Raw genomic sequence first — 27,192 nt, forward strand, 5'->3', positions numbered from 1 at the left:
AATACAAAACTAATAAAAAATATCATGAAATAACAGTAAAAATCTCATATCTAAAAACAAGAAAAAACGTTTATTCTCTTTCATTGTTACATTTATAGTTATTACTCTAAAAATGATAATCCCAGTAATGCCTAGACAATCGAATCTATTTACCGAGTGTACTTAACATTAATATCTTAATATTAGTACGCCTGAATTTCTAAATATTATAAGTGTGTCGTATACAGTCCCGAACATATTAGTAGATTAATGCAATACCAATGTTACTTGTTCATTATACGCATATGCCGATCACATATATGTCAAATAAATGAAGTGAAAATAAATACTGAAATAATTGTTTAGTGAGACAAGTCAATTTTATCTAATCGATTGCTTGAGTCTAGATGCGACCGATTTCATCTCGCTGTAATCTTTCTTTTTTTGTTGACTTTTTTTGTCCACTTGGAAGCACTTCCACAGCCTCAATGTTTCATCAGCGCCAGCACTGAGTACTGTAGTTCCGTCCGGTGACATTGCCAAGTGCAAAACACGACTGGTGTGTCCTGTGAGATCTGCTACCTTCGTCATCGTCGGGTACTTCCAAATTGTTAATTGGTTTTGCGCATAACCGTGTCCAGAAATAATTTCTTTGTAATTTGTTGACCACAGCAAAGAGCAGACCTGTGATCTTGTGTCTATACTGTTTAAACAAGCACCTGTAACAAAATGAAGGATCAAATTATGATGGAATGGAATAGAATTGTATTAACAAACGTCACCTTTCTATATTTGTGTCTTGAGTTTTTATTATTAAATAATTCATTGCAAATGAAAAAAACTCATAAACTTACCAGTGTTACAATTCCAAAATCTAATAGTCCGATCAGCAGTACCACCGCCGCTTGCAAGGATGTTATTCTGCCAGGGACACCAAGCAAGCGCTTTCACGGCAGCTTGATGATGATTTAACGAGTAAATGGGCTGAGCCAAAGTATGATTTTGGCCTGCCATCGAAGGCCAAATTAATAACATATTATCGTTGCCACCACTAGCTAAATACTGTCCATTAGGCGACCATTTTAAACCACATATCTCTTGAGCGTGTGCATTTAATGTAGAGATTACATGATCTCGTTGTCTGACGTCGTGATGTACTATCTTACCTAATCTTTAATGCAAAAACAACCAGCATTTAAGCTCAAATAAGTATAACGACTATGTTATAAATTATATATATCTTGCATTACCTGCATCCACTTGATAATATATGTGAATTCCAGCAAAGAGAACCAACCCTGGCAGTATGTCCGTTCATTACACGTACTCTCTTCATTTCACTACAGTCCCATAATTCCGTGTTTCCTACTGTAGTACCTATTGCTAAATGAGGACCTTCCTGGATCCATGAAACGGAACATATGTAATCGGTTGGTTCTAATTCAAATAATTGTTGAATGGATCCAGTTCCAGCATTCCATAAATAAACGTTAGCACCTAAGGCGACAGCCAAAATATTGTTGACTGACCAATCCACCAAGTTCAAGTCTGGAAAGTCATATACAATAATTCTATCATATCTTATATATATAGTAACAGGGTCTATGAAATTATAAAGTGTAAATAATTACAATAATCATCAATGATTTCAGGTGCATCCAATATTCTATCAGGAGCTTGTGGTATATATCTTGTAGAAGCTTTAACGCTAGCTGGTGTTTTAGTTTGACTATACAGAACTTTAAGAGGATTCTGATAGCCATCTGGAGCTGCTGGAGCTTTAATATGATATGATAAAACTCTCATGTTCTTTATGTCACCACCATGAAGATTCTCTCCTATGAGACGCTGCATTTCTCGTTTTGTAGGACTTAAGTCATCATCCTTATCTTTGTCTGGGTCTGCATTTTGCTGCTGAAGAATCTGAAATTGAGGAACATAAACATTAATATAAAGTCACTAAATATTGATGCTGCAATGTTTAATTATTAAATGCCTAATTTACCTTGTAATGGCTTAAATCAAAATTTGTTGTGGATCTTGAGGGAATAAATCTGTCACCACCATTAGGTGTCTTAGCTGAAGTACGATCTATTATTAAAATCAATTTAAACATGATATAAATTTATATAATTATTGTAACACAATACATTTAAGATTGCTAATAAACAATTATGTAAATTATACAAATACAATCAAGTACATGTAATGCTAAGTTTAATAAAATAAAAACTTACTTGGAGACTTGCGAGATCCTTTGGAGGGAGTTTTCTTGATTTTGCTATCAACTTTTTTCACTGGAGACTTTCCAGAAATACTACTTGAAAAAGAGTTGCCTACAACTTTTTTGGAGGAATTCATGGTCATGTTAAGACTGAAATAAAAACCATATATGAAACAACATCTGTGTTAAGCACAGAGCATCAATATTCTTACAAAATCAGATAAATTTGCAAGATATTTGAATACTGCATTATCAAAAGAAAATAACAATTAATATTACAAAGAACTTCAAAATTACATTACCTTGAATTTGAATTTTCCAAACATTTTTTTTGCCATCGTGGGAGTGGTCCTTTGATGGGGTCGTCCATGCGAGTCAAATTGTTCAATTCTTTCATAAATCTTAGATGTGACATGATTTTGCGGGTAAGAGACTGGCTCTAATTATATGATGAGCCACTTGAAAAATTGTCGTTGGCTTAAAATAAGCTAAAGAACTAAGGTCAAAATTTTAACAAGCATAAAGCATGTAAACATAAACGTAGGTGTAAATGTAATTAAATTGTTGCGATTAAATACACGATAGGATTTGTAAGGAATACCTTCTTAATCAAATTGTCCACAGTGTCCTTAATTCACAGCGTAGTTTTTTCGTGATCCCCTGAAAACGTGGCACATGTAGCACAAAATGACAGGAATGATTTAAATGACTAACACCTTGCAGAGATTTAAAGAAACCGTTAGCTTGTTGAACGCATGAATTCAAATACCTAAAGTCTCTATTGCAGTGTCCAGCGACAAGTACATATATCGGCTGCGTTCCGATATTTACTGCCAGCACTGAAATTCTATAGTATACGTGACATGAACTATGTATTTTCAGTACTGGCAGTGAACTTCGGAACGCAGCCAGTGTAAGCTTTAAGCCGTAAGAAATTGACCAACCACAATCGATTATGAGAAGAATAATTATAAAAAAAAGCTCATTACACCCATTATAGACCCAGCCTAGAGACTGTTAGCCTTGGATAATTAAATGGCCGGAGATACCTCGGAGATAATTAAATGGTCTTTATTAGTATTCCGTTGGTAAAGCTAGCGGCACACAGTGCTTGTTTTCGTGCTGGATTGCTTGTTGGATGAAAATACTACGTTCTGATTGGTATATTTCCGAGGATGGATGAAAATGCACCAATCAGAATGCAATATTTTCATCCAGCAAACAATCCAGTACGAAAACAAGTACCGTGTGCCGCTGGCTTAACATCGGACAACGGCGCAATCAAGTGCTAGACTGGAGAATGGCGTATGGGTACACCCTTCTACCTAAAGCCATATACCGAACTGAACTGAACTGAAGTGCTAGACTGCGCGAGGTTAAAATTGATTTTGATCTACTATTTATATAGTTGCAAACGACGTAAGCAAGATACTTGCGTGCCTTTTGAAACAAGTGGAATACTCGTTTTTTTATTAGAAATACAAATATATGAGTGTGATGACAAATTTATTTGATCTCGCTCACTTGATAACGACTGTCGGTGTTGATGGTGTAAAAATCAAGCCGGAGCCCGGATTACCTGAAAAATCATCAAATGAGATATTAACAGAGCTTTTCAGTACATTTGATGCGGATGCTGATGCGGACGCGGACGATTGTGTCATATCTTTAGGGAACACTGACCAACAAATATCAAATGACAATGCCGCCAAAACGACTAAACTTCAGACAAAAAAGAAAAAAAGTAAGAAAAAACATAAACACAAGGAGAAGAAATACAAGAAAAAATCAAGGCACAACTCCTCAGATAGTAATAGCGATGCCGAAGGTAATTTTATATGTCCCATGTACTTTTTAATATTTTGTGTCATTATAATTAATTATTTCTTGTGTACTTTTCATTTTGATTAGGTAACAAAAAAAAGAAGAAACATAAGAAGAAATCTAAACGAAGACATGAATCTGTTTCCAGTAAATCATCTGATTCAGATCATTCAAGAGCCAAAATAATGAAATTAGATAGTAACGATCTTAAAACTGATTATCCAAATATATCTGACATGTCAGAGAAGAATAATATGAAAGATACAACAAAATTAGATGATCCAAATAAAAAAGAGACAGTAGAAACAGATATCAATGATTTTGGTAGTCCTCCATTACCACCTATATCAAAGAAAAAGGATGAGTCTGATGAGCCAATAATACCTAAACTTACTGGTTTGTACTTATTTGTCTGTTAATAATTAACAATATCACGTAATATCTGCTTCTTAAAATAAATAATTTATAGTAAAAACAAATAGGAATTAATAGATAATTTCTTGTATGTACATACAGAAAAGATAAAACAATCTGTTCAAGGAAAAATATTAATAAAGGATCTCAAGAACAGTACTATTTACAACGAAACTGTTAAAGCAATTGAAAATAAGAAAAAAGCAAAAGAAGCTAAAATGGAAGATGGTGAACTGTCTGATAGTAGTAATGATAACAGGACGCCTACTTTAAGTCCCACTCCATCTCGAGATAATTTATTCAGGTCACCATCTTTCAGCCCAAATAGGGATAAGAAAAAAAGTAGAATGCATAGTCCAACAAAAAGTTCAATGAAACCTGATCTTAGATTAGTTTTGAGAGAGAAGGAAAAGAAGAAATTGGGGGTTAATGATCAAAAAGATGATTCCAATCACAAAGATACAAAAGACAAGGATAAAAGGAGCAGAAGCTGCCATTCACAAGATAGAAAAAGATCAAGATCACGAACGCGATACAGCTCGCATCGCAGTAGAAGCCGTGGAAGAGAAAAGTGGAGAGACAAAAGTAGAGAAAAACGTGATAGAGATAAGAGCAATGAAAAGCGAGATTTGGGTAAGAGTAGAGAGAGACGCAGATATAGGAGTCGCAGTGAAGATAGAAATAAAGATAAATATACACGAGGTCGGAGTCGAAGCAAAGAAAGGAAGTTAGTATTGTATTAAGTTTCTTGAGATATAGAATTATTTGTACCTCATATAATTTATATAATTAATATAATAATCATTACATCTTTACCAGAGAACGGATAGAAATTGATAAAAAAAAACTCTTAGAAATTGCAAGAAGAAACGCTATAAATATGATAAAGCAAGGAACTTTGCCATTAGCTCAACAGGATAAAGCTATTGCTGCTATACAGTCTGGAGGAAAAACAGTGGATGAACTTACAGGTATTTATTTTCATATTTATATTAATTTTATTATAATATCGTTAACAATGCAAATATCATTAACAGTCATTAAGGTATATGTTAAACAACTCGAAAAACATAATTTAAATCAATTACAACGAACCATAGATAATACAATTACCAAAAAATAATGGGGGCTTGTGAAGACCCTGACTTGCTATATACATAGATATGTATGTACACACACACACACACACATGCATACACACAGACACACACACACACACCATATAAAAAATATATATTTATATATTAAATATTTTTCTAGATTTTTGTAAAACATTATCAAAATCTGAAGCACTAGGTGAATTATCTAATATCTCATCTGAAGAGGAAAGTGAATTTGAGAAAGGATTTCATCACCCTTTTCTCCTGAAGGAAAGACCTAGTTCTATTATAATGAATATTAAGGTTGGTATTGAATTTACTATTCTTTTTATATCAACATTTATAATATTATGTTATTTTTAATCATTACTATAAAAATAAAATAAATTCCGTTTCCTGTTTAGGATGCAAAACAACTACCGACAAAGACGTTCCAAGAAAAAGCAGCTGAGACATCAAATCAGCTGCGATTACAGTTTCCTGTCTCCAGCGGACAACATCACAGAAAGACTGGTAAGATATAGTTTTGTTTTTATATAGAATCTAAAAATACTGTAAGATATATATTTTTAGAAAGCGAATGGATGCCAGTCATACCAAAGAAACCAGAACCGAAAAAGTTATTTGTGCCAGCATCTACAACAAATAGTTCATCAACAATAATGCAATCATCACCTGTACAACCTCCTGTGCAACCGATACAGACAACCATTTTTCCAACGACAACAGAGGTGAAATTTAAAAAACTATTACAATTAACTGATAATGGAATTGTAATTTCATAAGTAATTTCAATGATTCCAGATCGTCGACATAGGTTCCATAGTATCTCAAAGATTAGCAGCCATGAGAAAATTAAGAGAAAATCCAAACGATGTTAACGCTTTGAATGCGATGCATCAAGCACAAAGTGAGGTAAAAAAAGAGAAAAGAAAATATAAATTTTGTAAAATAATATATTAGAGGAATTTTATTTTATAAGTATACAAATTATTTAATGATAATATAGATGAAAACTTGGGCCGAGAGTAAGCAGATGCCAGGTCAGTTCACGGGTAGTACAGGAGCCAAAGTGCTCACACCTGCAGAATTGTCATCAGGTTATCAAGCCTGGGCACGTAAGGTAAAATTTATTATTGTGCATTTTATTCCATATAACACGTGTTCCTAGACCCACTATTCCAAAATTCCTGTTCCTATGATGCATTTTCAAATCAAACATTTGATTATATACAGGCAAGACAAAATTAGAATTACTGAACTTCAGAAAAAAAATATTTTTGATGTGTAAATGCATCTTCATCCATGTATCCATTATGATTTCCTATTTCTAAACAATGAAACAGATCCAGTATATTCTACAATAATGAGTTTATATGTATACATATATATATAAACTCATTATTTAATCCAGAATGTTGATATAATGTGTGCAGGTTATATATATATAATTAATGAGTTTTTTATATATATATATATATAACTTGCACACATTATGCTAACATTCTGGATTAAAATATCGAATACAGATTATATGAGGTTCTGGTTCTGTCATTGTTTAGTGATATATTATTAACACTGATATTGCCTGTAACAAGTTTTCAGGTACAGTCTCTATTAGGATCAAGTTAAAGTTAATGTTGATTTAGTAGAGACTGTGTTGTAGGCACAGACTATTTCTCATGCAGAGGTGGATTCTGTGCCTGCACGGACACAAGAACATTATTATTTCAGATCAAATAGCAAAATTTATGGAAATATAATTCTAAACTAAAATTTTATAAAACTATAATTGTGATAAATCATGTAAGTGTATCAATGAGCAATTCACTTCTCATATATTCCTCATTACTTATCATTTATTCCAAGATATTTTATACTCTGATTTTTCATAATCATTTTCAGAAGTTGGCAAAACTTGTAAAGTTTATTCTGTCCTAAGAATAATTTTTTAATAAATAACAGACGTTGTAAGTTACATTTAATCAGCGATAATTTCAAATTTTACTACAAACAAGTTTTTATAATACAATTGAATGAAATAATAAGTTCTTGTGAGATTACTGCTAATTATCATCAGCTTCCTACTATAGGATTTCATCAGAAGCTGGTACATTGCCTCTTAATCTTAAAGCTGGGATATTTAGCATTAGTCTGCATCCACCTGAGGGTTTGTTACAGGTACATAGCTACATCAGAGAAGAAACCACATCAGCAGCCTGATGCAGATTATATTGTCCATTGGGTAAGTATTCATATACAAATTAACAAATTATAGTAAATATATTTTTAAATTTATGCAAATACTTTTTGACTACTATTAAATAAATTTAAGAAAAACATCTAATATGTCACAATATCTCACAAGTATAGTTCTATAAAATATAATATCTAATGTGCAAGCTTTATATATATATATATCAGTTATACATGCATTGACTTCAAAGAATGGAATATGTAGCTTTAAAGCTACATTTCGATGCTGGGTATGCACATAATAATGTAACACAGTGTTTTTTTAATTCAACAAACTATTTAGGATCAATTACTATCAGCACAGCCTGTATCAGGTGGAATGGGTATGGCGTTGCTACAGAAGATGGGATGGCGGCCAGGTGAAGGCTTAGGCAAAAACAAAGAAGGAGCTTTGGAGCCGCTGCAGTTAGAAGTTAAGTTGGACAAAAAAGGATTAGTTTCTGAACAAGATATTGGGCAGAAAGGTAACAAAGCAGTGAAGCCTGTAGTATCAACAGTGAAAACATTGGAAGGTATAGCTTAATTCTCGATTATATTACGTTATATTATTTCTTCATTTTTTTTACAGAAGTATATTTGTGTCATTTGTTATCATTTTCATCATTTCTGGTTTTGTAGGCAAACATCCAGTGTCGTTATTGGGTGAATATTGTTCAAAAAAGAAACTAGGAGCACCAGTTTATGATCTGTGCTTCGAGTGTGGGCCAGATCATAGGAAAAATTTCTTGTTCAAAGTAATTATGATATATATATATATATATATATAAGTAAACATAAATTTTGAAGAATTTTAAAGAAATATACACATATATATTTAATATGTTATAGGTAAAGGTAAATGGTATTGAATACAAGCCAAGTGTAGCGAGTCCTAACAAGAAACAAGCAAAAGCAGAAGCTGCACAAATATGTTTGCAAACTTTGGGTCTATTACCTTGTTAATTATGTGTATCACTATAATTATATAAAAAATGTAAATTAATTATTATACAGCAATTTTTATTTCTTATCGACACACTATATATTGCTTTCATAGGATTAATTTTGAAAAAAGTTAAACAACTGGCTGATGCTGTTGATCTCGTACAATTAATGTTTGGAATTAATTTAATATTTACCTTCCCTATGTGTTTGTCTATATTTTCAGAGAATTCTACAAAACATTGAAATTAATGTTACTTAATCTATATTCTACACTATAAAGTGATATTAAATGATATGCTTAATATTAACTAGTAATGTATATTGCTAATGTATAATATATTACTATATTTTATAGAAATATATAAGACAATGTTATAGATAATATAAGATAATCTGATATGGATGAAGGAAATTTGCCGAAACATACTTTTTTACAGTTTATAATTCACTATATATGTCTTCTATTTTTCTCGGTTTCTATAAAGTAAAATCTTTTAATTGTATAGCCTAGAAACGAAAGCTGTTGTATATATAATTATAGCAACATCATTAGACCTTACTACTGTAACAAAATATGAATTTATTTATGAAATTAGTTACATAAAAATAATATATAATTTTATTGTGTCATGTGTAGCTATTTTTATATCTATGTACTGAATATATTTTCCAACAAATAGTAATTCATAACACAAATCTCTAAGTGTGTTTTGATCTCATTTGAAAAACACGAATAATAGCGCCAATGAGTATAAGCTATATCATGGCGTCCCGGCAGCGACTGCAGCGTGCTATATGCTTGTGTATGTGGATAATAAACAACATCGCGAAATTTTTGAATATTTTGAAGCGTTTCATAACAGAAAAACTTTGAAAGTTAAAAAAATACTATTTTTGCAATATTAAATGGTCATTTGATTGTATGGAACATACACGAGATATTTTTAAAAACGCGAAAATGTGCTTGTCTACATTTTAGCGTTGTTACGCTTAAATGATTCGGTTGATCGGTATTTACATATTTTATTTTAAACAATTGCATTTGAAAATCAGTCATACCGTGCATATTGTCTTTTATTTGTAGCATTTTTATGCTTTATAATTTTTATTTAAAACAGGTAGAACACAGAGCATCAATTTTGCAAAGTGCTATGCTAATCGGTTGTTGGACCTCTTATCCTGGTTGTGATGGAAGATGTAGGTGCTACAGTCTTTTACGATGACGAGGATGATTGCTTGGATTATGATTGTATGCACAATGTTGAATACGACTACGATTATGTGGATACGGAAAAGGAAAATCTCTCTGAACTATATCAATATTGTCTCAGTCCTACTCTGTATGACACAGGACGTTATATGTTACCTTTGTTGGGTAGCACAATATTATTTAGACTGTTTGTTCATATTCGTAAGTTTCTTTTCTCTGTTTATATGATAAATATTATATATCTTTCTTCTTTGGATTATTTTATTTATGTCATTAAAATGACTGTTGTTTTATATTTCAGCGTACAAATCTCATAGGATATTTCACACATTATCAGTAATCATAGGCTTGTATATTATTCAGCATTATATGCAAGAATGCTTAATTGTATTGATCATATTTGTTCTATTTTCTTATGGTATTTTACACATCCCGAAAAAATGGCATGGTGGTGCAGGAATCTTCTTACCATCCCTTTTAGTAATTGCATATTGGTATGTATCCATAGTAAATGGTATTTTGCAATATTTTATGCTTATTTTAGCAAGTTAAATACATGTTGATATATTCTTTCTAGTGAATTTTCAATGCAGTCAATAATATGGCATAAGGTACGTAGTGTAATTATGACAATGGCAATGAAAGTAATTAGTATTGCCATAGATTCAAGTAATTCAACCAACTTGCCAGATATTTATAGTTACACGAGTTACATGTTCTGTGGTGTAACTTGCCTATTTGGACCATGGATATCATTCAAAGATTATATTTCATTATATACTTCTAACAGTCAGGTGCATATCTAGATATTCAGTCTAACTATATACTTTCTGTATATTACGACCGTATATATCAAGTGACAAAAGAAATCACGATACTATTTAAAAGTTAATTTCTATTGTAGACAAAATGGTGGATAATCTATGGTATAGGATATGTCTTCCTTGCATTTGTCTTCCTGAGCATTTCAAACTGTTGGACACAGTGGATATTCGTAAATAACTCCTGGAAGTTAGTACTTGCTATGTTAAGGCATTTGACCCTTTGCCATATAATAACGAGCGAGATTCGTGGTATAGAATCCGGGCTAAACATGAAAATCACGAGTCAAAATATCTCTTTGTCCTAGTTCGCGAATGACTGTCCTTTATTACGGCGCCACGCGATGTCAAACTAAATCGTACGGCAATAGTACATCTTTAATTGTTTTTGCCCGGTGTAAAGATACTATTTTGTTGTTCCAGATGGTTGATAGCATACAGAGATGCATTGTCTTTTAGATCATCCCATTATTTCGTTTCGTACGTAGCTTCAGCATTGTTGATTCTTGCCGGATTTCCTCTTTCATTGTCAACGACAGTTAGACCATTGTACATCGAATTGCCACGTTCTCTTGTCCAAGTTGTCATTCATTGGAACATTCCAATGCATTACTGGTTGAAGACATGTATGCACAAGTGCTTTATTATATAGTGGAATATTTATATTATGCTTTATTATGAGGGAATATTTACTATATAACATTTATTTCAAATACTACTCTCTCAATAGATATCTTCCGTCCCAGCATTAAACGATTGGGAAAATTCGGAGCAGTGACCGTCACATATTTGATAAGCGCTCTTCTACATGGATTAAACTTTCAACTAGCAGCAGTGTTACTTAGTCTAGGTTTCTACACATATGTGGAGTTTCAACTCAGGGCCATGCTAGCAGACACTTTCGATGCCTGTGTCGCGTCCAAACAATGCACTTCGCATAAATGCACGCACAAGTATACCTCTTATAATTCTCTGTGTGTATTTATCACAAACATGGCATTCTCGACTTTGTCAATGTTTCATTTAGCTTATTTGGGTCTCATGTTTGATACATCTGATCTACAAGAAACAGGGTATAGTTACAGTCATACTATTGATAAATGGGCTCAGCTCGGTTTTGCTAGTCACTGGGTAGCGTTGACTACATATTGCATATATTTTCTTATCAAATAGACATTTATTTTGTACATAAACTGTTTTACCAATTTATATTAGGGATTTTATGTACTTAATTATTTTTTATAGAAAATAAAACAATAAGTAAAACAGATATATGTCATTTTATAGGCACATGTCTCTATTTTTGAAGGGTTACAGATAAAGATAATTTTTACCTTACTCCAAAAATGTAAGTAAAATACGTATTCTTTATTGAGTGTATAACGCAATATAAAGTTCACCGGGTGTTTATATATATAAAAGCACATTTATAATAATTTGTAATTATAAAAAAAGTTTATAAAGTGTAAGTATACAATGTTAAATAATACTCTCAATATTCTATATTCTAATCTAATATTACATTAAACGTCGTATTTTCATAACGAATAGAAACATTTTTGCTAAGACATTTTTTCCTTTTAATAGTGTTATACTTGTAATGTTACATTTGTAATATCACTGTGTGAAACCATAGCCATTATATAAGTCAACAATTGTGATGCAATTGTACATGCAAAATTGTCTTTTTTACAAAAATATAGAAAGGTTTTAGATATTTTCAATATTAAAACACAAGTATATAAATATGTATCTTCGAGTAGGACAAGATCCTTGTTCTTTTATTTTTATGTATATTATCAATTTTATTTTTATAATAATGACAATTGCAGTTTTTATGCGATAGAAATCTTATTACATGCAATATTACAATTGAACATTACAATAAAGAAATGTTATACAAAATTCTGTTCAAAATTCAAAAGTACTTTACTAGATCTTGGAGCTGTGAAAACTTGCTACTTTTACAATTTAGATGGTGCGTTTATTCGAAAATAAATAATTGCTCTCTACTATAAATCCTATCTTTTGGAATCTAATGACACATTAAAACTATATCTCTAAACATCACATTTTAATAACATCTGTTCTTAAATATCATTATTAGAAAAAAGGATACTGCTCCTATATTCATTTTATTTTACAAGTTAATATGTAATTAATATTATAGATATAATATATATAGATTGTATTTTTACGTAAAAGCATATGTATATATATAATTGGAAGAAAAAAGACCGACGTCCGAAATTTATAGAAATATATATTCTTTCTTTCGGTTACTAAAAATAATTAATTGCTAATTTAGTAATTAATTACTAAAATTAGTAAAAAGAAGATATAAGATGTAATATTCTTTTTCGAATATTTGTAAGAAGATATAAACTTCCACAATTAAAGTTTTTGATACAAATAAATAAATAGTTGGGACCATTGTTATATAAAATTGTATATTTTAAATATTGGACTTTCTTTCCAAAATATAGATATACATGCTTCCACAAGAGAAATTAGATTGAATTGAAGTTAGTCAAGATTTTGCATACTAAAACTACTATTGACATATTTATACTTTTAGTTATTTATACTAACTTCATAAAAAATAATTCAGTTTTAATTATACACGGATCTTAAATACATTGCCTGATAGCATCCATAAACAACAATTATCGTTACTCTTACGACTGCCACTTATCTTGATATTTGAAATTGACGATTTCTTTCTGCAGCTTAGGACAATCTCGATGTAACTTAGATTCCTATAATATTTTTAAAGCATTCCTCTCTCTCTTTTTTTTAATAAATCTTCATTTATATGTTACAACTACTACATCTTATGGCTGTACACCTAATAAGCGATTACGCATTCTGATATTAAATAAATGACTATTAAACAAATGATGGACATATATTTGAGTTATAAATAAAAATACTGCTTTATATAAAAGCAATATTTTAGAGCACTACGAATTCTATTATGTATAAGTATGTCAAGAAGTGCAACTTTCATGGCTACTAAAAAGTAACATAATATGTACAAGAAACCAGGGTACTCGTAAGAGTAACAACTTAGTTTCAGTGTTGTACTTAACGGTATTCCAAATAATCGTCTTATACCTCTATGTACAATTTACAGTGCTACATCGGGATGTTCATTATCTTTGTTGTCTTATCTTCAGGTCAATTTGAATCATATGATAAAACGTTATTTGCTAGTTTCTTAATTTTTTTTTAATGTAAAATGTTAAAATTCTATTTGCTTCCTTTCTCAAAACTTAATTCTCACAAATGTATAAGTAACAATTTGTATTATCGTTATATTTCATCACATCACTTGATATGTTTTATGCTGGAGTGACCATGACAACATGCAAGTATCCTTGTAAATTATGCAACTGAATTTTACTAATATATTTACAAAAAGACCTGAAGATAACCCGAATATTTCTTACATATTAAAATTCTCTTCAATAAATTGTTACTACAATTAAGATTGCCATTACTTGTTAAAGAGTTTTATATATATATATATATATATGTATGTATATATGTATATATATATATGTATATATAATTATATATATATAATATAATATATATATATATATAATTATATATATATATATATATATATAATTAGCGCAATAACAAATTTATATGTAGTCACATCGCATTTGTAAAATCTACAAACCTACATTATTCGATCAAATAAAAAATGTACAAATACGCTCTACATCTCTATGTTTTTAATGGAGGTTAGCGAGAGATATATTTTTCATCAAATAATATCTCTTGCAAAGTACGCTGCATTAGTTGTATAAACTGCACATATAGATATTGGGCTTTACAAATCTCTTTCTCTACTACTTTTGTCCAAGTTCAAAGCAACAAAAATAACTTTCAACAGGTGCCATAAATTACAGTGTATCGAGGTTTTTAACATTGTTTTAAACTGACAGTCAGTTGCGGAACATTTATACTCCTTTAATACATATTCCTACACGTTATATATACCATAATCATGCTAAATAAATTTTTCCTGCTAACTATCCAATTCCAGTTCACAATAATTTCTTTTTCATAACAATATAAGAGTTTCTCATATATAAATATATAAAAACTTGCATAATATCACAACAAAAGATGTAACAAATTTGAATTTTGAGGCCTTACATGAGATTTATCTTTCTACTTCTTTAATCATCCAAAAGATGAGTCACAAAGTCGATTCCTTCAAAATTCTAACGCCAATAGAGATTCTTTACTTTACATTCTATGATAGACCATTAACCATTGTGGCTGCAATAGCAGGAGAACCATTGCTTATCACTCCTTTAGAATAATGAAGATAATCAGCGTAATACCTCATAAAAATTTTTTTGATAAAGGTATAAACACGAAAGGAGTATATTTTGGGTCTTATCATCGCAAAATATAAGTTCACTAAACGTATACGTATACGTCCACTATATTTTGAAAGAAATGCGTGAGCATTAAATGAATCCTTCAACGAAATTTAAAAACGCATTACTGTAAAATTATGTGCAAATCAATGATTTTGAAAAAATATACATTCGCAATGCTTTTTTGTGGCCAGCAAAGTGTTAGAATGAATAGATGATATTAACGAAAGTTTGATTTTCCTGTTGCAGACACTCAACGTATTGACTTCAGCATGGAAGAACAATTAAAAGCTGCATAGGATATATATTAGGTATTATGCAACAAATTCATATTTCATGATGTACAGATATAACAGGAGTCTGGATAAGACGTGAATAAACACGGTGCATTCCGCTCGGGCATCCGCGTGGTGCGAAAGACAGCAATTGTTAAAGGATCACGGTGAGAAATGCCTTTGGCATATACAGTTTTACTCACTCTGAGATCGGTGACACATCGCATTATAGTCCTCATTCAGACTCCAGATGTGACAAACCATATTAAATAATGCATGTTGATGACTGTAGATGTAGTTTGACCTTCGTTGATGGTGATAAAAGCCTGGGCAAAACTTGTTCAAGTTGAAGGAGGATCAATTGGAGATCAGTGAAGTGCTTCTATTGAATGCTTTTATTGAATGATGGGGTTTAAGCGATGAGATCTTCGGCGCTGGTGAGATGCTCCAGTTACCTGACAGTCCTCCCCAACGCCACTGGGAATATCGGTTAGTCATCTGATAAATGCACTTTTATAACTTTTTGTTGTGCGCGCACTGCAAGTCACAAAAATAAATAGGATCGGTTCGTTAGCCACCCCTGGTGCTACGTATTGCTTAAGCACTAAATGTAGCATACATTATTCTAAGGCCTGGACTAAAATGAACATTAACCGTTAACACGTTTCTGTTCAACTGTTATTTGCCCAGGCCTGTAAAGTTTTTAGCATGTACTGCATGCTTTGAACAAAGACAAAATTTGAGGTCATGCCACATGCGATATCTATTCAATCAATCAATATATCATCAGTATCGATAATATAATATTTGAAAAATTTGACACTTTAAATTATTGTATTGTTAGCAACTTATATTTCTTTTAAAATCAGTACAAAATAAATCAGTTTAAAGCTGTATAAGATATATGTTTATATTTTACAGAATATGCAAAATGATGAAGTTACACAGAATTTTGTGGGACTCATCCGTTAATCATTATAAATCTTAATCAATTCATTTTTGTCTCCATGTATAGGTGAGTGTGCATGTATATGATGTGATTGGTGGTGAAGAGTGAAAGATAAAATATAAAAAGATACTAGTATACATAAAATGTGATAGCATATGTATCATGATAACGGAGCAAAGCTGAGTGTTAGAAGCATGGGGAATATGGTGATCAAACCGTCAAAGCTTTTCTCTCAAACAAGCAGTTTTCCAAACCGCATAATTATAAATTTCGACCCAAATTCGAAAGGGACAGTTATTAACTTACTGCCTGAGTGAATAGCGGGTAATTCGGTCTGCCGACCTGAGGATCATATTCATGCCTTGTTGCGGCTGCGGTACCGAATGATTTGCGGACGAATTTGTAGTATGGGCCTGTGCCATGCAGGAAGTACGTTTCGCCCTTCTCACTGGCTTTGATACGGTTAAAGATGTAACGGGAGTAGTGGTGGTTGTATTGTTGTTGATATTATGGCTCTGTGTTGCTGGCTTAGACCTAATACGGCAGGAAGATGGATCACAGCTACTGCTGACCAACCAACTGTTTCTACAATTTCCAGTCAAGATAAAGAGAAACTCTATCGCTTGATGCATGCAATACAGATAAAAGTACCGGTTAAATATCAGTTCATTGATTTTTTTAGTTAAAAGCATATATTGGGTGCATAAGCGTAACTTAGAGAGAGAGAGAGAGAGAGAGAACAGATTCGGTACAAAGAAATATATTAAATAATACAATAATTAGAGAAGTGTGCTAAAAAAAGAATATTATATTGTTAAATGAAGCGATTTAAGAACAGAAAAAATAATTTATTTATTTCAATATTAATAAAGTATAAGTAAGAACTCGTCTGACCTTTTCACAACTGTCGTTGCAGTAGATCGTGATAGGAGCCTCTTGGTAGGATCTCTCTCTTTATTTCCCGATAGAGCAGCAATCGTTCCCTTTTGACTCCTGGTTTGCAATAAAGGTCCCAAATAAGGGCTGTAAGTATAATATATAAATATGTATACGTAAATATTTAAAAGTTCGTCGGATTGTCAATGATTTAAAATGGCACAAAGGGTGGGTCATTTTACATAGATGCGGAGTCGGACAATTACCTGAAAGGTGGCAGAAAGTGATGAATAACGATGGCGGATACTTTGATTGAACATGGCATGTATTGTTTCGTTACTATTAAAAGAAATATGGCAAAAAATCCGACGAACTTTTGCAAGCCCCTAATATATTAACACGTATTAGTATACGGATATTTATTTCCAGAAGACTTCTTATCAAGATAGAGAAACTCTATACTTACTGTACAACAGTGGACGTCCCTGTGGATGTACTAAGAGAAGTTTGAGTCGGCGGTATGCCTCTTCTTTTAGCTTTGATTCTGCACAATTTGTCACCTTGAGTCAGTGTGCTGTATCTAGTTGGACCACTGGCACCGGCTACCGGAGCGGGATCATCCAATTTCATTCCATCTACACGATGCATTATTCCCGATACGTTGTCTTCCACGAGACTCTTTACATTACTCCAGGAAGCCGTTCTGGGCCTGCCAATTATCGAGTATATTCCATATTCGTGAACTGGGTTTCCATTTACAGGTTGCAACGGATCCTTCAGCAGTGAACGAAGATAGGCCTCTTTTCTAAGATGCACACATCAATGTTACTCGTTAAAATTCATTCGGTAATCCCCTCGAGCTATATAATGCAAGTTAATTACACACACACACTCACTTTTCTAGCCATTGTTGCTGATGTCCGATTACAGAACCTGGCCTACATATCCTTATCCAAGCGATCGTTTCATGAGCTGTTAAATGGTAATGCTTCATAATATAGCAACCAATCAGAGAGCCAGTTCTCCCAAGACCCGCTTTGCAATGCACGGCAACTGCACCGCTAGCATTTTCTGCTATTTTAAGAAACTGATGCATTATAGAGTCCGTCGGCGTTGAACCGTCCACAAAAAATAAATCTTTATGATTGAAGCCTGCATCAGTAAAGCTTGAAGCATCGTAGATCTTCTTATTAAGCCGTACAATTGTCGTTACGTTGTTACGGCGATAATATGTAAAATATGACTCTGGACCATGCAGAGGATAACCTATAGATAACAAAACGCATACTTATAACCTTATATGATGCATATATTACCTGAAGCAATAAGAACAAAAAGCTTACAAGACAATACATACCATCTTCAACCTTAGATCTTGCATGTGGACCACAAAAAGCAATAAACTTTCCAGGTACAATCCAATTTAAATCTCCGTTTTCAACTCTCTCAAAATGTTCATATTCTTTCACACAGAAATCTTCAAAATTAAAGAAACCAAGTTGATGGCACTTGTATATAGCACTTAGACAATCACTTAATGATATCTGGTAACATGGTGGTCCAATGGAGGCATCACGAAACATAATGAATCCAAGATTATTTGAACTTTTAGTTAAACACTCGTAAACCTCTTGTGCAGTACGTTTACAGTATAATATCTGAAATATGCAAAATGGAATTACTAGTTTTGAATAATGTCTTGTAACACTATAATACAATACAATATAAATAAATTATAAAACTATAACACAACATAATATAAATGTGAGAATATATTATTACATAATAGAAAAAGGGATTTACCGCATAACATCCAATGAGAAATGCGGCATTCACTCTCTTTTCTGAATTTAGTGTCGTATAATGCACAAGTTTCTTTTTGCTGAGCGCGATACCCTTTAATTTTTTGTTAACCTTTTGGCAGTATCTGTACAGCATGGCTAAATTTAAGGGACCGAAATCAGCATAAAAGTTTTCATACACCAACTCATTATCGATACAGAAATAATGAGTGTTTGGAGTACTTTTTGGTTTCATCGTTGTTCTTAATGTTACAAAGTACAAGCGATCTGTAAAAAAAGTTATTTATTTTTATTACAGTGTATCAAAAAAAAAACTTCAGTTCTCAGATCCCAGGGATTCTTAAAATCTCAATTGATACATGTCAATATCAATTAATGAGCTTCATAAACTTATTACTGAAAAATACGATTACACAAAAGGTTTATCTTTTCCTGTAATTCCAATCAAAAATAGATTCTAATCTGTCGATCGCGTGGAACACGTTACCTTTTATGAATTCGGCCGCGCTAACCAAGACCTCATTCGCGTCCTCCATCGTGATCCAGTTGTGGGTGTACGGCGCAGTAAGTACCGATCGGGTAGACCTGTCATCAGCGCGACGTTAATACAAACGACAAGCCTTCAATTAGCGCGATACCCGGCGGTGTGGAGCGCGACACGACGCAGAATAAAGCGGAGCGGAGCGTAAATACGCAGAAGGTTAGAGAGAGTGGGTGGATAACTAAGGTGAACAGGATTTTCTCCCTGACTGCCTACGTGCGCGATTTCTCGTGACGTTCGCTGCCGTCATCGTCGTCGGGATGGCGCGACTGCTCACCATGGAGAAGTGTCGTATACACGGCTCAATCAAAAAGTCAAAGAAGAAGAGAGAAAGAAAGAGAGAGAAAGGGAAAGAGAGAGAGAGAGAGAGAGAGAGATAGAGAGATAGAGAGAGAGATAGAGAGAGAGAGAGAGAGAGAGAGAGAGAGAGAGAGAGAGAGAGAGAGAGCAAGCGACAGCGAGAAATCACACCAGCGGCTCGTACTTTCGACTATACGGGTTGCACAGGCTCCAAGAATGCTTGACACTTACTTGGGTACGACCGTTACAGAATTCAAACTTGAGGGGGAGTGAACCGGATTCGGCGATGGTCGACGAATCTGCGGCAGGCGCGTCTCGCAGTGGTTGCACTTCCTTGGCTGCCGCCGATGGGGCAACGCGTTTGTTATTTCACGCGCATTATACTCACACTCGGGCTCGTCATCGGGCGTACATCTCGGGCATAATTTGCGTCGTCGATACGTAGTCGATTTGCCAGCCGACCATCGCCGTCGCGACGTCATTATCCGCCGAGAGTTGGGCGAAGCGTGACTTTTGGCACGATCGCCATTTTGTTCGCTGCCGGCGCCGCGGTGTCAAGTCGTCGCTGTTGTTGCTGATGTTGCTGTTGGTGAAACGATAACAATTGTACGATCGTAGTCACTACGGGCATCGCGAGACAATCGCGACCGGTTGCCCGCGGTTTTTACATAAAAAAGGTCGCACGGTGAGCAGTCGTCGGTCGCGTTCGCGGCAACAATTTTCTCTCTGATCGTATTTTTCACTCACAACGCAGATGATGCAATTGCAAAACGAATGCGCGCGCGCGACGTTCGAATCAGGCCATGGGGTCCGAGATTTTTCTATTCTAGCTATTTGTAATGAATCCCAATGTTCGATTTGCACTCATTCACGGGGAACAACTGCAAGAGAAACGAACAAGATCGTATCCTTGCAAGTTTTAGACTTCTCGAGAATAGAGCGTCGTGCGAGTGTAGCATGGATTTGTAATATTGTTATTTTCTCACTAGGGATTTTAGATAACAGTATTTGTCTCTAGAAAAGAACTTTTTCAATCTGAATGTTGCAATACTGTGCGTTGCGCAATGAGGAACTCTGTTATTTTTTAAGGCTCCATTGTTGTGCGTGATTATATATATATACGGGTTAGAATAATTATCTCACTTATGACCGTTTTGTTTAGTGACAGGGGAGCTCTTGTAATTCGCAATTATTAATTAAGATTAACTGAAAGATATAGTTGTGAAAATAATAGCAAGATTTTGTTTAGCAGTATATAACAACGCATGTTTGTCTCTAGTTTTCGATTAGTGTGAAATGCTTGGAATACGGATTTTGCTATAAGTTTTGATCAAGATACTTTTATTCGACGTCTTCAAAGTCGTGATTAAGGTTTAAAAAGAAAATAAACTTAATGATGAATTACATTTACAACTACTGTTATCAATTTTACTTTACATATTGAAAGATTTTAAATAAGTATCTGTTCATTGAAACCTTTGATTAAATTTGACAGTGATAAATATTTGTTTACCCTTTTTTGTAGGGAACGTTAAAGACTCTGAAACAACATGGATGCGGACATGGAAATTGATGATCCAAAACCAACAGTTTCCAACCCTTTTATATTCTCCAGACCGAGTGCTGTATCTGATCTTCCAAGAATTATTAATTTTGGTGTTGGATCAGATCATATATTTGATGTTCAATCTACCAGGAAGAATGTATTCACTTTTGCTCCACCTACTATAGTATCTCAATATGATCAAACTTCTACAAATCTGCAAGCAGATAATCGCAACAGACACAAACCAAAAATTCCTAGGCCCTTGTATAAACCTCCTCTTAATGTGTTTGCTAATGCTCTCAAAGATACAGGAGCATTTGATCAGCTAAAGAAGAACACAAGATCAAGAACACAAGATACTATGAAAATCAATATAGAAAATACAATCAAATGTTCTGGTGTTCCTCAAGCTTTGTTAAATAAAATTGCAGCTAAAAAATATTTCAGGAATTATGGAAATATCATGAGAATAAATATTCGTCCAAGAAGACATATAATTACAGTAACTTACATGTCAAAAGATGAAGCAAACACAGCATATTACAAGGGTGGCAATTATATGAATGAGACGTTTCACATAGAATGGGCAAAGGAGGAGCCAATAGTGAAATCACCAATTAGAAAGAAAAATATACACAATAACTTGGTAACAAATCTGCTTAAAACAACCGACTATGAAGTTTTATCTGAATTAGAAGCTATGGCAAATTTAGAATATAATTTACCTTCTACCAAGGTGCCTGAGATACCTGATATACCAGCAAGAACTAGAATACCAGGGGGAAAAATGGCATTGCTGCAGGAGAAAGCTACGTTGAAATTAGAGAAAGTTGCTGCAAAAGTTGAAAAACACGAAGCTGAAAGTCAGATCACCAATCTTTTGCCCAACACTCCTGTTGAAGAATTACAGAATATAATTCATCAGGTCGCCCTTACAACTGAAGACAAGTATAAAGTATTGGAAGCTAGAGACCGCCTTATGAGGTTAAAACGAGTTAAGCCGGCTTCTTTGGCGACAGCCAAAACGACCAGCGGCACTTGCCCGGACATGTGCCCCGAAAAGGAACGTCTTATGCGTGAGTCACAGAGGCAGGTCTCGCCATACGAACAAATCGACGGAAACGAGTATAAAATCAATCATGCAACAGCTGTAAAGCAATATTCGAGATCATCCGCAGATCAAGAAGAACCGATGTCTCATGAGTTGAGGCCGGTGAAGTCCTTGAAAATGACTATGAGCTATTTGCTTCACGAGATAGTAGATCTCTGTGATCAGCAGAGCACAAACCTGGCGGAATGGTATCATTTTCTCTGGGATAGGACAAGAGGAATTCGGAAAGACATCACTCAACAGGAGCTTTGCTGCAAGGACAGCGTTGAATTGATCGAACAATGCGCCAGATTTCACATTGTGTGCTCGGAAAAACTTTGCGAAGAAGACGCGTCTGTATTCGACAAGAAAATCAACTCGGAGAATCTGACCAAGTGCTTGCAGACGTTAAAGTACATGTACCAAGATTTAAGAGAGAAAGGTATTGCTTGTGAGAACGAGCCCGAGTTCCGTGCGTATATTGTTCTATTGAATCTAAACAACGGCAGTTTTATGTACGATTTGCAACAGCTGCCGAAGTCCGTGCAAAATTCGCCGGAGATTCAATTCGCGACCAAGGTATATTTTGCACTAAGCTCAAATAATTATAACAAATTTTTCAAGCTCGTTCGACAGACAACCTATATGAATACTTGTATCTTGTTGAGATACTTCAGTCAAGTCAGGATGAGAGCATTTTCAATAATGGTGAAAGCATACTGCAGAAGCACCTCGACAGCTTTTCCGTTGTACGATTTAATAGATATCCTTGCCTTCGAGGACGAGGACGAGATTATGTACTTCTGTGAACAAGTGGGACTAAATCTGTCCAGTGACGAGATGTATATTCTGTTGAATCGCCAGAACTTCAACATATCCGGGACGCATATACAGCAGCGCAGGCCTTACGAATTAATCAAATCCAAGACGGACGGATCAAATTTCAGCATCGGGAAGTATATCGCCGGCGGGAAGATGCCGAGTAAAACTTATGAGAATCACAAGCCGCACAACAGCTTCGACGCATACGGCAATTTATTACCTGAATCGACCAACGCCGAGGATCAAAATTCCTTTTCGAGTGACTCTTTCGCTGGTTCTAGTTCCAAGGAATCTCTCTCTACGGAGAAAGAGATGAGGAAGATACCGAAGCTAACGCAGGATAAAAATCCAACTGCTGGCAGTCCTATGCATATCAAGAAGCAGCCGATGAATAACGAATCAAGCGTACCGAAACCAGTCTCCGAACCAGTCAGCTTGAACGTTATTAAAACAGTGACATTCGAGCCAGACGTATCCACTGGACACAAGCAAAAAATTCCGAGTATATTTGAGAGCAAGCCGCCGTCAACTTTGCTGAAAGCGTTCGACAATGAAAATGCGATCGTTAGCGCGGCGCGTCGTGAAAACACTACGATCAGCAACAAGCACTCCACGATCTTCGGTAGCAATAGTTCTCTCATGAACAATCCATTTGCCAACAACAGCGTTGTGTTTCCCAAGCAGTCGGAAACATCGCGTAGCGTGGAGACCGTCGCTACGCCATTTGCAGTCGCTGTGAACAAAAGCATCTTCTCCGGTACGGGAACGGGAAATATATTCATGAAAGGCGCTACGTCTTCCCCGACGGTGTTCTCCGGTAATCGCTTTCCTGCGGCTGTTTCTGCACAACAATCGACCGTGTGTCACACGAGCGTTGCGAACAAAGTGACACCGCCGTCTGACATCTTCCACAAAAAGGAGCCCGTTCAGAAGGATGCGCAGGAAGACGAGAAAGCGAGGCTGGAGAAGCTAGAGCATGCAAAAAGAATGCGACAGATCGAGGAGCGGTCCGAGGAAATCTACAACAACTTGCACGCGGAAGTCATACAGGAATTCTGCTTTGCTATCGCGAAGGAGCACACTGACCGGATAAAAATGTATGACATGCTGAGCGAGAAACACGCCGGCGACGTGATCAGCGAAGTGATCCGCGAGATGTGCGACGCGATCATTACCACGGAGATCGCTAATCAGCAAAAGTTGCAGGAGATAATGCTGAAAGTGAGGAATCAAATAATGGCCAAGTGCTTCAACGCTTGGAGGCGATACATCCTGAAGAAGAGACGACAAAGACTAGCACTGGAGGACACACCGGTCTGGTTACAGAGACAATCACTGGAGGAGTGCGCGAAAATGCTGTATACTAAGGAGCAGGACATAGTGATTCGCAATATGCGCAAGAAAAGACTCGAGCAGAAGGAGGAGCACGTAGACGAATCGGAGAAACTCGCACCTGTCGAGCTTATCGTGCGCGCCGGTATCAAGGAGAATTTGCGTTTGTTGGACGTTAATCCTCTGCCTAACGTGTTCTGGAAGCTCGTCATCTCCTGGCCGGATCTCAGCAACAAGGCAGTGCTGTGGCAGCACAAGAAAGTGATGAACAGGTACCTATATCCAGAAGACTTCACGATGGAGCCCATCGTGAAGATATACATGCCGAATCCCTACGAAGCTCTGCACATTTGCGTGCGGTACTTCGAGGGTTTTATCAGCGAGCAGAATCTCATTGGCACCGACGCGTTCCTCTTCATCGCCGATGCTTCGGAGGACTGCAAGTCTGTCGCCAGACGTTTAACGAAAACCGTATTGTCGAGGCATAAGCTGATGCCTATACCACTCACCTTTATCGTCCTGGGCAGTGGAAACCTGGAACATCAGAACGAAAGTATCGTCTCGGAACTGGAGTCCCTTCTGGAGTCTGGCTACGTGTCGGAGTACACGATCATGTTTGAGAAAAACCTGACCGCAAAAGTGATTCTCAATTTAACGCAGAGTGCGATCTTGTGGCTAACGATGAACAAATCGCCGATAAACCCACTGGAGATGGACTATTTGCACAACGTATACGATATTTGTTTGTCGGAGGAGTTGTGGTTGAGGTAACTCGTTTTTCCTCCCTTTTTTGCACTTTGATGTATTCGGTTGTACTTCAAATCATCGTATTTCGCTTTTTGTTACTGTATCTTGCAGAATATTAGGCGATGCCATGTTCAATAAGCAGCTGTCGAATGCGCTGAAGGATCCTAATTTCATAATCGATTTGCACAATGAAGCGGTGAATCATCTAATGGACATCATCTTAGACCCGGAATCCACATTGTATACCAGCTTCGCGCCCGAATTTAAACAATTTCTTAAAAGTGATCATGTCATGCCATGCGGTTATGAATATTTTAACGAGTCGTGGAAACGAGACGAATATAGAGCAGAATTAGAAGCCACGATGAATAGCTTCGTGTTACCACCGTGGAAGTGAGTAGTTTACGTTGCCGCAATTAATTCATTAATATTCATATTGTCTAATCATTGTTAGTTTCAATATCTCAATATTCATATGTGGCTTGTCGTTTGTTTTAGTGCACCATGGCCAATAATAGACGTGCGAGAACTACGGCGACGTATCATGAATTATTGCACAGAGGTACTGTCTGACGCAAATTGTAACATTGTACTCTGTGATATTTTTAGCAACTTTTCTCTTACGTCAGACAATTTACAAGTATCCAACTTCGTGCAAGTGTTATTGCACGTGATCAAGGAAAAAATAAGTCTCTTGGACGGTGATCAGACGGTCATTTATAACAAAAATCACATCAAGCATTTCCGAACATTACCATGGTGGTTCAAATCTAATGTACTGACGGAATTCATGTCACGTGAATTAAATTCGAGCGATAACGATCTGTCATCATATGAAATATTGAAAAAGAAAGCAAGACTCGACAGATCGTACGATAATTTAAACGAGAGCGCGTTAGATGAGGAATTTGAGTCATTGGCGGAATTTTGCGAAGATACTAAGAATCAAGTTATGGAAGTGCATCTGTCGTGCAAGGATATAGAAAAGCGTTTACAAGCGCAACGTTTGCAGAATGTGTTATTAGAAGACAAACTGAGAAATGCCTTGCTCGATGAAATTGAGATGGAAGGAAGCGCGTAAGTTTTCTTTATTCGACTGTAAACAGAAAAACTTAACAATATTAATTAGCGTTATACGTGTTACTTCGTCGTGTGGTGTTTACATACAGGGTCTGCCAAAAGTTCCGGAACGGCTAATTATTTCAAAAAATGATTGTTTAAAACAATAATGTTTGAAACAAAAGTTGTAGGGCTTAAAAAAGCTATCAGATATTGATAATTGTTTGACCTTGGAATGACCTGGAATGGAGAAACGTTATCAAGATCGACATAAAAATCTTAAATGGAAACTTCAATTTTTTATTACACCGTCTTTTTCCACCAATTAATTTGAACAACTTTTGTCTGAAATATTTTTTTATTTGCCTAATATTTTTTGAGATATTAAAGGATAACTTGGTAACTTTTTCAATATTTAACTTACGATATCTCGCTAACTGTTTGTCGGGATAAAAAAATGGTACCAGACTTTTCTATTCTATTTGATCTCAAGAATATATTGGTACAATAATACTCTATTTTTTGTTAATTTATCGATCTTTCGAAATTTCAAAATCATTAAATTAACAAAAGTCAGGGCGCTATTGTAACAATATATTCTTGAGACCAAGTAGAATAGAAAAGTTTAGTACTATTTTTTTATCTCGACAAACAGTTAGCGAGATATCGTAAGTTAAATATTGAAAAAGTTACCAAGT

At 34.9% G+C, this 27,192-nt stretch overlaps 5 protein-coding genes across 19 annotated transcripts; 3 read left to right on the forward strand and 2 right to left on the reverse strand.

The window, feature by feature from the left end:
• Positions 1 to 49: 49 nt before the first annotated feature.
• Positions 50 to 2,966, reverse strand: fzy (cell division cycle 20 protein fzy). Of its 4 annotated transcripts, none has more exons than XM_011143713.3 (8): positions 2,805 to 2,966; positions 2,506 to 2,661; positions 2,217 to 2,353; positions 1,985 to 2,070; positions 1,611 to 1,902; positions 1,230 to 1,527; positions 834 to 1,150; positions 50 to 698 (listed from the first exon to the last, which is right to left on the reverse strand). In XM_011143713.3, exons 2-8 carry the CDS (start codon positions 2,616 to 2,618, stop codon positions 361 to 363), a joined length of 1,581 nt encoding a protein of 526 aa, XP_011142015.1. In that variant the 5' UTR covers positions 2,619 to 2,661; positions 2,805 to 2,966; the 3' UTR covers positions 50 to 360. The 4 variants fall into 4 exon arrangements, with proteins under 4 accessions (XP_011142015.1, XP_011142014.1, XP_011142016.1 ...); XM_011143712.3 differs by having other exon boundaries at positions 2,506 to 2,691; XM_011143714.3 differs by having other exon boundaries at positions 1,985 to 2,058; positions 2,506 to 2,699.
• Positions 2,967 to 3,483: 517 nt separating this feature from the next.
• LOC105184741 (protein SON) lies at positions 3,484 to 8,886 on the forward strand. Of its 2 annotated transcripts, XM_011143715.3 has the most exons (12): positions 3,484 to 4,031; positions 4,115 to 4,423; positions 4,544 to 5,168; positions 5,261 to 5,412; positions 5,702 to 5,844; positions 5,946 to 6,054; positions 6,115 to 6,272; positions 6,346 to 6,456; positions 6,551 to 6,664; positions 8,081 to 8,309; positions 8,416 to 8,531; positions 8,626 to 8,886. In XM_011143715.3, the coding sequence occupies exons 1-12, from the start codon at positions 3,692 to 3,694 to the stop codon at positions 8,737 to 8,739; spliced, it is 2,520 nt and encodes an 839-aa protein (XP_011142017.1). In that variant the 5' UTR covers positions 3,484 to 3,691; the 3' UTR covers positions 8,740 to 8,886. The 2 variants fall into 2 exon arrangements, with proteins under 2 accessions (XP_011142017.1, XP_011142019.1); XM_011143717.3 differs by lacking the exons at positions 8,416 to 8,531; positions 8,626 to 8,886 and adding an exon at positions 7,723 to 7,786 and having other exon boundaries at positions 3,485 to 4,031; positions 8,081 to 8,256.
• A 589-nt stretch (positions 8,887 to 9,475) lies between these two features.
• Positions 9,476 to 12,460, forward strand: por (Protein-serine O-palmitoleoyltransferase por). 2 transcript variants are annotated; one of them, XM_011143719.3, is made up of 7 exons: positions 9,476 to 9,524; positions 9,840 to 10,132; positions 10,233 to 10,425; positions 10,509 to 10,725; positions 10,836 to 10,942; positions 11,176 to 11,378; positions 11,483 to 12,460. In XM_011143719.3, exons 2-7 carry the CDS (start codon positions 9,910 to 9,912, stop codon positions 11,923 to 11,925), a joined length of 1,386 nt encoding a protein of 461 aa, XP_011142021.1. In that variant the 5' UTR covers positions 9,476 to 9,524; positions 9,840 to 9,909; the 3' UTR covers positions 11,926 to 12,460. The 2 variants fall into 2 exon arrangements, with proteins under 2 accessions (XP_011142021.1, XP_011142020.1); XM_011143718.3 differs by lacking the exon at positions 9,476 to 9,524 and adding an exon at positions 9,535 to 9,731.
• Positions 12,461 to 15,823: 3,363 nt separating this feature from the next.
• On the reverse strand, positions 15,824 to 20,442 carry cdc14 (cell division cycle protein 14). 8 transcript variants are annotated; one of them, XM_025298755.1, is made up of 10 exons: positions 20,287 to 20,442; positions 19,545 to 19,642; positions 19,059 to 19,324; positions 18,613 to 18,913; positions 18,152 to 18,521; positions 17,722 to 18,060; positions 17,522 to 17,641; positions 17,274 to 17,402; positions 16,686 to 16,964; positions 15,824 to 15,967 (listed from the first exon to the last, which is right to left on the reverse strand). In XM_025298755.1, the coding sequence occupies exons 2-10, from the start codon at positions 19,591 to 19,593 to the stop codon at positions 15,925 to 15,927; spliced, it is 1,896 nt and encodes a 631-aa protein (XP_025154540.1). In that variant the 5' UTR covers positions 19,594 to 19,642; positions 20,287 to 20,442; the 3' UTR covers positions 15,824 to 15,924. The 8 variants fall into 8 exon arrangements, with proteins under 8 accessions (XP_025154540.1, XP_025154536.1, XP_011142025.1 ...); XM_025298751.1 differs by having other exon boundaries at positions 16,686 to 16,913; positions 20,130 to 20,419; XM_011143723.3 differs by having other exon boundaries at positions 20,130 to 20,419.
• On the forward strand, positions 20,427 to 26,681 carry xmas (RRM_XMAS2 and SAC3_GANP domain-containing protein xmas). Of its 3 annotated transcripts, none has more exons than XM_025298750.1 (4): positions 20,427 to 20,583; positions 21,424 to 25,455; positions 25,547 to 25,828; positions 25,934 to 26,681. In XM_025298750.1, the coding sequence occupies exons 2-4, from the start codon at positions 21,449 to 21,451 to the stop codon at positions 26,514 to 26,516; spliced, it is 4,872 nt and encodes a 1,623-aa protein (XP_025154535.1). In that variant the 5' UTR covers positions 20,427 to 20,583; positions 21,424 to 21,448; the 3' UTR covers positions 26,517 to 26,681. The 3 variants fall into 3 exon arrangements, with proteins under 3 accessions (XP_025154535.1, XP_019697703.1, XP_019697704.1); XM_019842144.2 differs by lacking the exon at positions 20,427 to 20,583 and adding an exon at positions 20,924 to 21,022; XM_019842145.2 differs by lacking the exon at positions 20,427 to 20,583 and adding an exon at positions 21,032 to 21,076.
• The last annotated feature ends 511 nt before the right edge of the window (positions 26,682 to 27,192 follow it).

This window comes from Harpegnathos saltator, unplaced genomic scaffold, assembly GCF_003227715.2.
Source record: "Harpegnathos saltator strain DR-91 unplaced genomic scaffold, Hsal_v8.6 scaffold237, whole genome shotgun sequence".
In the NCBI taxonomy this organism is placed as follows: Eukaryota; Metazoa; Arthropoda; class Insecta; order Hymenoptera; family Formicidae; genus Harpegnathos; species Harpegnathos saltator.